This window comes from Candoia aspera, chromosome 1 (assembly GCF_035149785.1).
Source record: "Candoia aspera isolate rCanAsp1 chromosome 1, rCanAsp1.hap2, whole genome shotgun sequence".
NCBI classification, from domain to species: Eukaryota; Metazoa; Chordata; class Lepidosauria; order Squamata; family Boidae; genus Candoia; species Candoia aspera.
In genome coordinates this window covers 230,100,867-230,114,762 of record NC_086153.1, presented here as the reverse complement: position 1 = coordinate 230,114,762, position 13,896 = coordinate 230,100,867, and the positions used below count along the sequence as shown (strand labels likewise).

The window sequence follows — 13,896 nt, the reverse complement described above, 5'->3', positions numbered from 1 at the left end:
ATGATTTTAAAAGCTGACAAAGTAATAGACCAATTTCATTACTTAACGCTGACATAAGATATTAACTGCTTTATTGGCTAGGCAATTGCAGGAGTTTCTACCAGGCACCATTCATCCCTCTCAGTCTGGATTTATGAAGTCAGTCATTCATGTGAGATGGGCAGCAGCTGTATAAGTCAAATAAGCAAACAAACGAATGAATGAATGAAAAATAGACAAGGATTGGGTAACGTATGTTTATTAATTGACGTTTTGGATATTGCTCAAGATAGAATCGACTCAAAGGTACTGTTATCTATAGATGCTGAAAAAGCTTTTGAAGTGTTCCAAATTAATTTCCTTTTTTTACACTAATTTTATTGAAAATAACAATTAAAAATACAAATTAATATAAAATGAAGCGACTGAACAGATAATCAACAAAAACAATTAAAGGAAAAAATAGAAAGTGCAGAAAAGAAAGAAAAATAGAAGAAAAAAACCTAAGAATATAGTAAAGAAAAAGAAAACAAATATATAAAGAAGAGACGTCCCCCTTCATCACAAGTATAAACAATTTTAGTAACTTATCACCTCCTCTTAAAATACAACAAATGATCTTTTCTTCTGATATCCCATCTCTTACCTATAAACAAATCCTTGAAGTCTTGCTGTTCAGTCCTGATCAGCAAAAGTCCATTTAGGGTTATCAGAGATAACAACGCATCTATTTTAACCTTCATCGAATAAACCAACCTTATATTTCTTCCTTTTACTTTTAACAATTCTGATCTTTAGTCCCTTCAAATAATGTCCTGGAACTTGATTTCTTCTCATTTTTTCTTTTTCCCATCTAACAAAATTATTCAAAATTATAACAAGTCTCTTTTGTAAATCCAATGTAGGACAATTATCCAGGTCACTCCCTTGGTTTGTTATTTATATATCCTTTTTAATTATTAACATATCAGCCAGTTTCATTTGTATATCCAGTGAAGAATCTTTTTCCATATCATTCATGTAGTCTTCAAAGTCCCATCCTATCATGGTTTTTTTTAAAAGAGTTCAAAACAAAAGCATTTTCCCATGGGAAGGATTCTTATAATTAATTCCAAACCCCTGTTTCAAATCCACCTGGATCCTTAGTCCATTTGTAACTTTCCAAAATCAATGTTCTAATCACCCTTTTGCTGGTTATTCCAAAAAAAAAAATAAGTTCTTAAACTTCTATTTAAAACTTGTTTTGTTGAAGGAAACTCAATTGGTGCTGTAAAAATTGTTGATCCAAAGATTCCTAATAGCTGGAAAGCAGTTGACAAGCAATTTCTGAAAGTGATTAGAAAAGGAAGTATGTGAACCAGTGTCCATACCAACTGTGGTTTGGGTGAAGATGGCATTCCCTCATCTCCCAGAGATCTAAACCCACCAGAGACTGCTGTCTTACGGTCTCCTCATGAGGAACAACTTTCTGGATCACTTGTGGGAGATCTCAAGCCCCCTCTTTGTCCGCTGCAGAATTATCAAGGAGCCAGTCTACTCACCAGCTCTTCATTCGCCTACAGTCATCAGCTCCACTGAAACTTCAGAATTTCTTCCCCAGAAGACCATTAAACTCCTGGCAAGTGCTAAGCTCGATATATAATAGACAAGATATTTTGTTCCTAATTTTACGAGCAGACAGAGATGTCTGAGTTGTAGATGGTTGAATAGTAAACTGGGACTCAAGATGTTAATTACGTGCCAATTAAAACTAGCACAACAAAGCATGAAAATGCAACCACTTATCTCCAGGATCTGGGGTGCAGAAGGGCAAAAGGGACAATGTCCCAAGTGATATGAAAAGACATTTCAGATCTCTGCCCCTATTTGCAGGTTTTGTAAGAGCAAGGAAGCCACTGACTCGACTCCAGGTATGTTTGCTAACTCAGAAAATGATTTATGTGAGTCTTAAGGTTAGCCTTTCTGCCTTTACACACTGCATGTTTATATTAAGAGCAACAATCCATGTGGGAACTATTACCAAGAAGTTTCTAAACTGATTATATTCAGAGACAAGCTTAATTTTTGAGTTTCAATGGATTTATAATAGTTCATACTTTTGAGATGTTAAACCCTTCTGAAGGCTTAATTCAAAATGGATCATTCTGCTGTAAGAAGAGACAAAAAGCATCCATTGTAAGGATCCTCCACCATCTGCTAACTTAACATCTACTGATGGGAGACGTGGGATAAATGGGACCTGAACCAGGAGATCTGGAGCTTTCAAATCCCCCTTGCTAGGACTTATTTAACGTTTTAGAATCAGTGGAGGAGGGGGGATTACAAATGCTAGCAGCCATAAATACACTAAAGACCAACACTTACTTTTGCAGCAAAGATGTAGCAATATATTAATCTGTGTCCTTTACTTACATTGAACAGCAAATGAAGAAACTTTATTAGAATTATATATATTTTCACAGCCTAACTTTTTCCATAATAAATGGATTCCACTAGCAAATACACTGTGTGCTGAGTTAAATTAGTAATGTGGTCCTAATCCTCTTGAAAAAATCCAGATTCTTGTTGCATGAAGATAGGAACACGGATGAAGCTCTAAGTAATATAATTTTCTTTTCCTTAACAAGGGATCAGAAAGACATTTCAGGATCAGCTCATAACCTAAATCAACCGTCCACTGAGGAAATCATGGATAAAGGAAATGATTCTGTCATTACTGAGTTCATTCTTCAGGGATTCACAGACAATCCCAAAATGCAGCTTGTTCTTTTTATGGTCTTCCTCTTGGTTTATGCCATCACTGTGTTAGGGAATCTTGGCATGATTCTCTTGATTTGCACTCAACCCCAACTCCACAAACCCATGTATTACTTCCTGGGCAACCTCTCCTTTGTTGATCTCTGCTGTGCCTCAACCATTGCTCCTAAAATGCTGACTGACCTATTAAGTGAAACTAAAAGGATTTCTTACAGTGCCTGTGCTACACAGCTCTTTCTATTTGATATGCTTGCAGATGCAGAGTGCCTTTTGTTGGCTGTGATGGCCTATGACAGATATGTGGCCATCTGCAATCCCCTTCCCTATCCAACTGTAATGTCCAAAACCACCTGCCAGCAATTGATCACTATTGTGTACTTCACAGGCCTTCTGGATTCAATGATACAAACATCCTGTACATTCCGACTATCATTCTGCAGCTCGAATATTATCAATCACTTCTTCTGTGATGAGCCTCCACTTCTAATTCTCTCCTGTACTGAGACATATGTTAATGAGATTGTGATATTTGCCATTGATGGCAGCCTTGAGGCAAGCATCATTGGCATGATTCTTGTATCCTATCTTTATATTTTGGGGACAATCCTGAGAATGCGCTCTGCTGAGGGCAGGCACAGGGCATTTTCCACCTGTGCCTCTCACCTGACAGCTGTTGGAATATTCCATGGGACAATACTCTATATGTACTTCCGGCCAAGTTCCAGCTACTCAATGGACCAAGACAAATGGGCTTCTATGTTCTACACGGTTGTGATCCCCATGCTCAACCCTCTCATCTACAGCCTGAGGAATAAGGAGGTGAAAGATGCTGGGTCAAAAGCACTTGGCAATATATGGATTTGGAAAGGGAGAAACTTGGTTTTATAGCAACTTGCAAATGTGGCCATTTGGGGGAAGAACATGCAGAAGGCATATCTAGATGGTATGGTAAAATCAGTGCGTGACACATGGATTTTTAAAGGAAGTAGAACTAGACAAATTTAACCAAGAATGTAATAATAACCTCTGCCCGTTCTGAAGAAGAAGAACTTCAGTGGAAAAAAGAATACATTATGTATTCTTGTTTTTCAAACCGTGTGTATGTGTTATAGCTTATTCTTCTGAATGTTATCTGAATAAAGAGCACATTTTATTTAAATATAATACAGTTCACCAATACAAGTCCCAAACTCTGCCAAAGGCCACTCTTTCAGTTTAATCAAAATAGCTACCACTTCAATTAGCCTTCTCCAATCTAGGACAGTGTTGGTTAGGATTTACCCATGGAGGGATACCGGTTGGAAGGAAGTTGTTTTAAACTGCACATCACTGAAATAAATAAAATCAAGCATTGAATAAAGACACCTTTCACTGATTTTTTTTCCTTTAGCTACTAGGAATTTATTTATTTATTTGTTTGTTTATTTATTTAGGCGATTGGCTAGATACTATCGTTCACAAAGCTAAACAAAGTCCTGCTGTGGAATAATGAACATATTTTTGATGTGCTTGCTGTAGAACTGCAACTAACAGAAACTGATATGGCTGGTTCTTATAATGTAGTCACTTCATTTCAAAAATGCATTAAAAACTGAAAAAGAGATCTGGAAAAAGGCAGATAAATTAACCAAGGGGACAAGAAAGATCTTTCACATTGGAAAAATGAAATGGGGGAGTATTGATGCAGCGTCATAAAGTTGGGTAGAGAATCTCGGCATAGAAATTGCCAGCATCATCATCATCATCATCATCATCATCATCACGTTTTCTCAGGTTACAGTTCTGACCTGCACTCAGATTTCTTTTATCTGATCATTGTCCGGATATTGGCTGTTCCTGCTGTTCCTCAAAGTTATTCCTTCTGCCCACTACCCTCTGATTCTTGATGAGATAACACTTGCCCAGAGAGAGCGTTGTGGGTCTTTATGGCTCCTGCTTAATGAGCAGGCAGCACCCTTGACCAGTAGGCCTTCTCACAACTTCATCTGATGCATCCGTTAGGCCCCTGTCGGAACAGCACACGTTGCTCTCAGTCATGCGCAGCTTCCTTCCTTCCGGGGGAGCTAGAATAACGCACACTACATGGGGCTGCCCTTGAAGAGCATCCAGAAGCTGCAGTTGGTCCAGAATATGGCAGCATGGGCAGTTTTGGGTACACCCCAGTATGCCCATGTAACACCACAGCTTCATTGGCTGCACTGACTCCCAATAGGCTTCCAAGTGCAATTTAAGTTTTATTTTTTTCCAGATTTTTTTCATCCCTCCTTTATTATTTTTATAAATAACTCAAGGCCGGGAACTTACCTAATACTCCTTCTTCCTCCCCTTTTCCCCACAACAACCACCCTGTGAGGTGAGTTGGGCTGAGAGAAAGTGACTGGCCCGAGGTCACCCAGCCAGCTTTCATGCCTAAGGCGGGACTGGAACTCACAGACTCCTGCACAGGGCAGAGAGACTGAGAGTTGCTGCCCAGCCCATCAGATCCCACAGGATGGGATGTTCCAGGTTCCTTCTCCAAACCAGTGCCATCTATTGGGTCCCAGGAAGCACACCTTCTCTGTTGCAGCACCTGCCCTATGGAACACCACCTCTCAAACATCCAGATCACCCTGACCCTGCTAGACTTCTGGAAGCCCTGAAAACCTAGCTTTTCCTCAGGCCTGGACCCTGGTTATAAGCAGAGCCCAAATTATAGGGTTCAATTGGACTATACTTTTCAAGGGCCATAGCTTTGCTGTGATGCTGTTCTATTATTTCTTGTTTTCTGTTTTGCCCTGCGAGCTGCCCAGAGTCACAGGACTGAGAGGGGTGGCTATATAAATTAAAGAAAGAAAGGATGAAATTGCCATAATAATTACAACATTTTAGCTCTAATCATTCAAGCTTCTAAAAGCAATTTCTTATCACGATTCATAGGAACAGCATAATCTGCAATACCGTTAAAATAACAAAAACTGTACAAAACTGTTTCCGGTTTAATTGCCATGCAGACAATGCTCCTGAGACAACACCATATCCTTGAGAGCTTCTGTCCCAGAGGGGAAAAATGTGTTTCGTGACAATTTGTAAATTCAAGGAAAGAATTAACAGCACCAACAGGATGCTGAATGAGTTGGCATTTGTGTTGAGACGAAGGGAACACTTATTTTCAAGCTTAATAAGCAAACATACAACTCCCTTTGCAAGAATAGCAGCAGGAATTATTCAACAACGGAATTTTGCCATGTGAACCCACTACCCCGTTATATCCTGTGTGTCAGAACAAATGATGCAGACAGAGTTTAGGACACCAGTCAAGCCATTTGAGGAGCAGAAAAATAGCAATTGAGATCAAGCCCTAACACCCCTGCAGTGTGGCTGCCTCAGGACTCAAGTCTCTTGTCCTTGCTTTTTAACACCTATAAGGAACTGCTGAGAGAGGCCATCTGGAGGCATGGGGTTGGGTATCATCAATATGCTGATGATACCCAATTATACAACTCCATCCCTGGCTATCCAAACCATGCTATCCTGGTGCTGGCCCAGTGCCTGGAGGCTGTAAGAGTGTGGATGGGAAAGAACCGGTTCTGATTCAACCCTAGCCAGATGGAACGGCCCTAGGTTTTTAGGCCTCCTGGGTCCAGTGATACATCATCTTTGATTCTTGCTGGGGTAACACTCCCCCAGAAAAAGCTGTTCTGCAATTTGGGAGTTCTCCTGGGCTTGTGGCTCCTGTTCAATGAACAAGTGGCAGCTGTGGCTCAGGGGGCCTTTGCACAGATCCATCTCATGTCCCAGTTGCAGCCTGTTAATGGTTTTCCTACTAACAGATTAAGGTCCTATTGTATCTAATCATTTTGGCCAGATGCAGAGGTTGAATTCAACTGCCCCCTCTTTGAATGTTAATTATTGCACCTGGGGGGAGGAACCTGCCCGGACTTGTTTCAGTTCCTCTTTCTCTTCTGTGCAGGCATGTAGCAAGCCAGGTAGCTCTCAATGACAACTAAGTCCTTTAAATATGTTGTGCTTTCGTTTTGCTTTCTGTAAATAAATTATTTTTATAGAAATGCCTTGTGTGTTACTTTTCTGATCTCTCCTGGGCTAAAGGCTTTCCCAGCAATCTGCCAACAGGTTATGGGCCCAGTGAGCAGCCCAGTAAGCCCAGTAAAACCCAGAGAGAAAAGAGAGATCAGCTCCACACCTCATGCACAATTTAAAGGCAGGTAGCAAAGACCTGTGAAGATTTTCTTTGGAGCCACCTGGAGATTTTCCAGCAACTGCTGGTCCACAGGACAAGGAAGCCAGCTGAGGTGACTTACAAAAGAAGGAAGAAGCCATGGCTACCTCCCAGCCCTCAGCGATGCCTCTGGAGCGCCTATCAGAGACCAACTACTTGAATTGAGCCCTGAAGATGGAGATGTATCTTCGCAGAGAGAATCTTTGGCTGCCAATTGGTGAGCAAACCCCCCAAAATCCCAGTGCTGAATGGCTTAGACAGGATGAGCGGGCTAGAGCCACCATTATCCTGGGAGTTGAGGACAATCAGCTAGTGCACGTGCGAGGTATGCAGTCTGCCAAGCAACTTTGGGATGCTTTGAGAAACTTGTATGTAAAGGCAACACCAGGGAGTAAAGTTACCCTGACAAAAAAGCTGTACAAAGCCTACCTAGCAGGAGATAGCCTTCCTGAGCACCTGCATCATATTCAGCAGCTGTTTGTTGAGTTGCAGGAGAGAGGAATGGAATTTACACCACTCACAAAATCGTATATACTGCTGTCCTCATTGAATGAAATGTGGGACACGCTGATTTGTACCCTGGAGGCTATGCCTGAAGCAGACCTCACCCCATCGTATGTTACACAGCGCTTACTCGCTGAATGGGAGAAGAGAGAGGAAAGATCCCCCCCCCATCTCTTCTGGAAAGCTGCAATACCAGAAAATGAGGGAAAAGAAGGGAAATGAAGCTGAGGCCACAGCGCTAGCCAGCCAGCGATGCTTCACTTGTGGTTCAGGTGGACATTTGCAAAGAGACTGTGCCTTGAGACCCAAGAGTAGAAAGACAGAGAAGAAGAACACAAGGGCAACACAGAAGAAGGCTCTTCAGACAACCCAAATTGCACAGGTTGCTGAGAAGGGTAATTCTGATGTATGGGTGTTAGATTCTGGGGCCAATTGTCATTTATGTAATTGTAAAAGCTCTTTTGTGTCACTGTCTAAAACTGAAAGACAAAGTGTATCTTTGGCTGATGGGTCTGTGACCAAAATTATGGGACAAGGTGACTTGTATTTATCCTGCTTAGGAGAAACTGTAAAAGGTGTGTTGTATGTGCCAAATTTACAATCAAACCTTTTATCTGTGGCACAATTAGCTGCAACAGGGTATATCATAACATTTAAGAAAAATGGTTGTGAGATACGTAAAAATGGGAAATTGTGTGCTACTGGTATGTTAAAAGACTCCTTGTACATTGTGCAAAATGCAAGGAAGCCAAGCTGCAAGGCTGCAGTTGGCAACACTCCATATCATGACCAATGTGTACACCTGATGCACAAGAGATTTGGTCATGCTAATTTCAAGTATATAGCACAAATGCCACAGCTGTGTGCTGACCTAAAGATAAAACCCTGTGACAAATACTTAGATTGTGTAGTTTGCAAAGAATGCAAAACACTGAAAGCTCCTGTGAGTAAGCACAGTGACAGAGTTACAACTAGACCTTTGGAAATTGTACACTCTGACATTATTGGTCCTTTTGCTCCAAGTCTTGGACAAGCAAGGTATGCAATGACCATCATTGATGATTTCTCAAGATACACATTTATCTACATCTTAAAACATGAAGATGAGGCATTTGAGAAATTTAAATGTTTTGTGACATGGGCAAATGGAAAATTCCCTAGGCCTGTATCTGCACTCCAATGTGATAGAGGAGGAGAGTACCTTTCTCACAAATTCAGAAGGTTCCTAGTGGAAAAGGGGATAGAACAAATTTTTTCTAACCCTTACACCCCTCAGCAAAATGGTGTTGCTGAAAGAAAGGGCAGAACCTTGCAAAATGCGATGGAATGCATGCTAAAAAATTCTTATGTATTGGGGAGAGGCCATATCTACTGCTTGTTATGTACAAAACAGATTGTATAACTCTGTGATTCAGGACACTCCATTCCATTTGTTTTATGATGTGAAACCAAAGGTAAACCATCTTAGAGTGTTTGGTAGCACTGCATGGGTTCACATTCCAAAACAGCAGAGAAGGAAAGGAGGCCCCACAACAAAGAAAGCCATCTTTGTTGGCTATGAACAAAGCCAGAGGAGCTACAGGTTCATAATGGCAGAGAAATTAATAATTAGCAAAAGTGCTTCTTTTGCTGAACAAAACTGGGGGAGATTAAATTCTAGCTCTCCAGTTGATCTGACCACCACAAGAGAACAGCAAGGACTTGCTGATGGTGATCTTTTGCCTGATGAGGACATTAAACCAGAAAAGCAAACTGAAGTTCTGTCTGATGAGACAGATGCTTCTCAGGAAAGTGATAGGAGTCAAAACTTAAGCCCTGCATTACCTCGCAGATCTCGGAGGAGTAATAAAGGCGTTCCTCCATCACGTTTTCAGGCTGAAACAGTAAAGGCTTTTCACATATTCACGGAACCTGAGTCTTTAGAACAAGTGAATGCTTTACCACCAGAGACTGCACAAAATTGGCATTCTGCCATGCAACAGGAATTAGCATCCTTGAAAGAAAATAAAAAATGGAAACTGGTAAATCCACCTCCCAATGAACGCTGTCTGGGTTGTAGGTGGGTTTTCAAACTGAAAAGGGATGCTGATGGCAAAATCCAAAAATATAAAGCAAGGTTGGTTGCAAAAGGGTTCACTCAAAGGAAAGATTTAGACTTTTGACAAGACTTTTGCACCAGTTACTAAAGGTGAATCAATTAGATTACTGTTAAAAGTTGCTGCACTGAAAGGAATGTCAGTTAACCACCATGACATTCAGACTGCATTTCTCTATGGTGATTTAGACCACAGGTTATACATGCAGCAACCCCCTGGCTATGAAAAAGGGGAGAATCTAGTCTGTGAACTGCAGAAGTCAGTCTATGGGTTAAAACAAGCTGGTAGATCCTGGAACCAAAAAGTAGATGAAAAACTGGAGAATTTTGGTTTTGAAAAACGAAAAGCAGATCCATGTGTATATATGAAGGACAAACAAGGCTGTAAGTATCTGTGCATTTATGTTGATGATTTGCTGCTGTTCACATCAACAGAAAAACAAAGGCTTGATTTTGAAGCCTGCATGAAAAGCCATTTCACATTAAAAAGCCTTGGAATTATAACAACCTAGGTTTGAAAAAAAAACACACAGGAAGAAGAATGGTAGCTTTCTGTTAAACCAAAGGGGAGATAATGGTAAAATAATGTGAATAAAAAGACATACAGAGTTGTCAGAGAAGATTGTTTTGCATCTTAATCTATAGTATAAAAAGGGGAGTGTTAATGGTTTTCCTACTCACAGATTAAGGTGCTATTGTATCTAATCATTTTGGCCAGATGCAGAGGTTGAATTCAACTGCCCCCTCTTTGAATGTTAATTATTGCACCTGGGGGGAGGAACCTGCCCGGACTTGTTTCAGTTCCTCTTTCTCTTCTGTGCAGGCATGTAGCAAGCCAGGTAGCTCTCAATGAGAGCTAAATCCTTTAAATATGTTGTGCTTTCGTTTTGCTTTCTGTAAATAAATTATTTTTATAGAAATGCCTGGTGTGTGACTTTTCTGATCTCTCCTGGGCTAAAGGCTTTCCCAGCAATCTGCCAACACAGCCATTCCCAGACCGGGAGACCTTGCTCACAGTCACTCCCGCCCTTTCTGGGCAGTCCATGTTTTGCCCGTATTACACCAGTGCTGCATGAGCTGCACTGGCTTCTATTTCTTTCCGGGTGCAATTCAAGGTGCTGGTTATCACCTTTAAAGCCAGATGTAGATAGAAGATAGAATGGCCTTGAAGGACAGGAGGAAGCCCTGCTACCAAGGCAATGGTCCAATAAAAGGAGCCTGAGTTCAGGGCAAGAATGTCAAGTGAGTAAACATCTCAGGCAAGACCCTCCCTGGTTCACATGAAGATAGAGGAGGGAGGGAGGGAGGGAGGGCTTTCAGACTTGCAAGATTCTGTTACTATAGCATTACAATAAAAGTAGTACTGCTCTACCTGGCATTGGTTTCCTAGTCTGATCAGCCTAGAAGGGCTGACACTAGGCTACTTTTGGGACTGCCTTTCCCTGAAGGTATCTGCCTGTCCCACCAGGTCAGATGGGTGGGCACATTCCAGGGCCCTTCCCGTAAATGGTGTCATCTAGGGGGACCTGGAGGTAGCTGTCCTTGCCCTGAAGGACACTGTTTCCCCAGAGAACTGGCAGGCCTTCACCTTCCTTGTCTTCCAGAAGGCCCTGAAGTCCTGGCTCTTCCCTCAAGTGTTGGGCTAGGATGAGGCTGAAGGCCCGCAAGACGATGTGTAGCTGTATGGGAGAAGGGCTGCCCTGGGTACCCTGAGCTTTTGGAGAGTTTTATAGATTTTTATTTCAGGCTTTGGGGCTTTCTATTGTTTCTACTGTTTTGTGCACCACTCAGGGTTGTTACACTATGGGGGGCTATATTAGTCTTTTAAATAAATAAATACATGTTTCGTCCTGTTCCTAGCAATTTTTTGGCCTGTTAATTTCTGAGTTCAGGAGTTTCTTTCTCCAGAATAACAATGCTGGATTTTTTTTCAGTGTTGTTTTATTCATGTCTATGAGAGACATAGACAGAACTAGCAAGACAAAACTACGCTTTTTTTTTTTTTGGTCATTCCTACGTCTTGTTGTTTGGCCATATTGCTCTCTGATGTTTTTGTTTGTTTCTTTTCTTTTGTTTTCTTTTTCCTATATATTGTATTAACTTGTTCCAATTCTACTTTTTTTCTCTCCAGTTTGGGGTTGTGGAGTGGGTAGCAAATTTGTTCTCCTTGAAACTAACAATTTTTATTTTTTTATTCGGTCTTTTATTTATTCACTGTGCTTTTATTTTTTTTAATTTGGGGGATAATGTTCTTAAACATTTGTTCAGTTATTCATTTATGTATATTAGATCTAAGTATATCCACTTTGTCTCTCTGTGTGTCTGTGTGTGTATATATCCGCAGCCTTATAAATGTCTAGAATGGTATAAATGTACATTTATTTTAAACCTAGTTTTGCCAGATGGCAGAATTTAGGATACTGAGCTGGAATGGTAAAGATATGTAGAATATTGCTAAGCTTGGAAAGTTATTCAGAATGATAAGTAGACATAATGAGAATGTTATATTTTTTTCAAGGAACGGATATTTTACGTGAAAAACCTTTTTTGTTTGAAATGGGTTGGATGGTTCATCTTAGTATATTACTGGTAATAATACTAAAGCAGTAGGGTTAGGATTCTCATTAATAAGGTTGTTAAAACTGAAGTGGTTCAAGAATATTTGGGTACTGAAGGGCATTTTATTATTCTTGGATTAAAGATATTCGATTCCTATGTGGTAATGGGAAATGTTTATGGCCCTGTAAAGAATAATCCTGATTTGTATCAAAGATGTTTCAGTTTCAGTTGCAGAATTCAGTATGATTTCATAATATTTGATGGTGATCTTAATCTTGTTTTTCATTTTTATATGGATTGCAATATCCCACCCAAACTGTATTAATACTGAGAGTTGGAAAGTACTCTGTTTCATTGCAGAAATTTAATTTGGTAGATATTTGGCATAAACCTCATCCCATCACCAGGGATTATCTGTTTATTTCCCATGTCAATAAAACTTGTTCTAGATTAGAATGGTTTTTTATTTCTTTTTCCCTACTTGATCAGGTTTTAGATTCCAAGATTAATTCTACAGTTAAATCTGATCATGCTTAGATTCCATTCACTATTGAATTTAAAAATATTAAGTTACTTAATGGTAGATGGTACTCTAATAATTCTTTATTTCATGATAATGTTCTTACTTATATTACAAAACAAATTTTACAAGTTTTTAAATCACTTATAATTCAGCCAGTCTTCACATAGTTTGAGGTGCTTAAAAGGCCAATATAGGCGCTGGATCATTTCTTATGCAGCTAGGTGAAGGAAACTTAGAAATCCTTGTCAGCAGATGGATATTATGGTTAAAGTACTGGGAATCAGGCACAGACATTGGTAAATTGCTGGCAGATCACAAAAGAATAGTAACAGAAGATGGCCAGAAAGTTCTGGACTCTGAATCTGTTAACAAACTGTGTGTGTGAGGGGGGGGGGGTTCCAATTTTATAAATCATTTATAATTTATATAAGTCATTATAAAATTGGAAGATAAGTTTCATCAACAGATACTAATCAATTTTAAGTCAAACTAATGTTCCACCACTATCACATGATAAAATTGTCATTTGCAGAACCCATTTGTTACTCCAAAAGTGAGTGGAGATTAATCAGCTCATGAAAAATGGGAACGCCCCTGATCCTTATGGCTCCCCAATTAAATGGTAGAGATCCTGTATAGATAGATATCCTGGTTCCTACATTGTTAAAGGTATGTAATGAATCCTTTAAATCAGGTAAATTCCCCATATCATTATATGTAACAGTGATTTTAAAACCAGTTAAGATAATAGACCAATATCAGAGACAAGATATTAACTGTTGTATTGGCTAAGCGATTGTAGGAGTTTCCATCAGGCACCATTCATCACTCTCAGTCTGGATTTATGAAGTCAGTCATCAGTGTGAGATGGGAGGCTATACAAATCAAAAAACAAACAAAAAACAGACACGGATTGGATAATCTATGTTTATTATATTACATGTATTGACATATATTGCCACAGAGTATGTTAAGGATCTAGGACTTTATATTCCTAAAACTATAGCTAAACATAGGAAATTAATTATGCTAAATGTTTTCAAGGTGTTAAAAATATTGCTAAACATAGGAAATTAAATATGCTAAAAGGTTGATCTCTTGCCTAGATATCAATAGATGGATCAAAATCCCATTAAGGTGGTGGGGCAAAATTGTTATGAAATGATTATTGTACCAAGATTAACCTATGTATTAAGAGGTTTCCCAGTGTTAAAAATAATTTCTTCAAATAAATACATTATTGAGGAAATTTAAATGGGGAAA

General features: G+C 39.7%; 1 protein-coding gene across 1 annotated transcript; it reads left to right on the top strand.

Annotated features, from left to right (window-relative positions):
* The first annotated feature begins 2,667 nt into the window (after positions 1-2,667).
* Positions 2,668-3,624, top strand: LOC134488596 (olfactory receptor 5AR1-like). Its single transcript, XM_063291060.1, has one exon. It carries the CDS (start codon positions 2,668-2,670, stop codon positions 3,622-3,624), a length of 957 nt encoding a protein of 318 aa, XP_063147130.1.
* Positions 3,625-13,896: the final 10,272 nt, after the last annotated feature.

Excerpts from the sequence above, each read along its gene's own strand:
- LOC134488596 (XM_063291060.1), top strand. The coding sequence starts at position 2,668 with ATGGATAAAGGAAATGATTCTGTCATTACTGAGTTCATTCTTCAGGGA.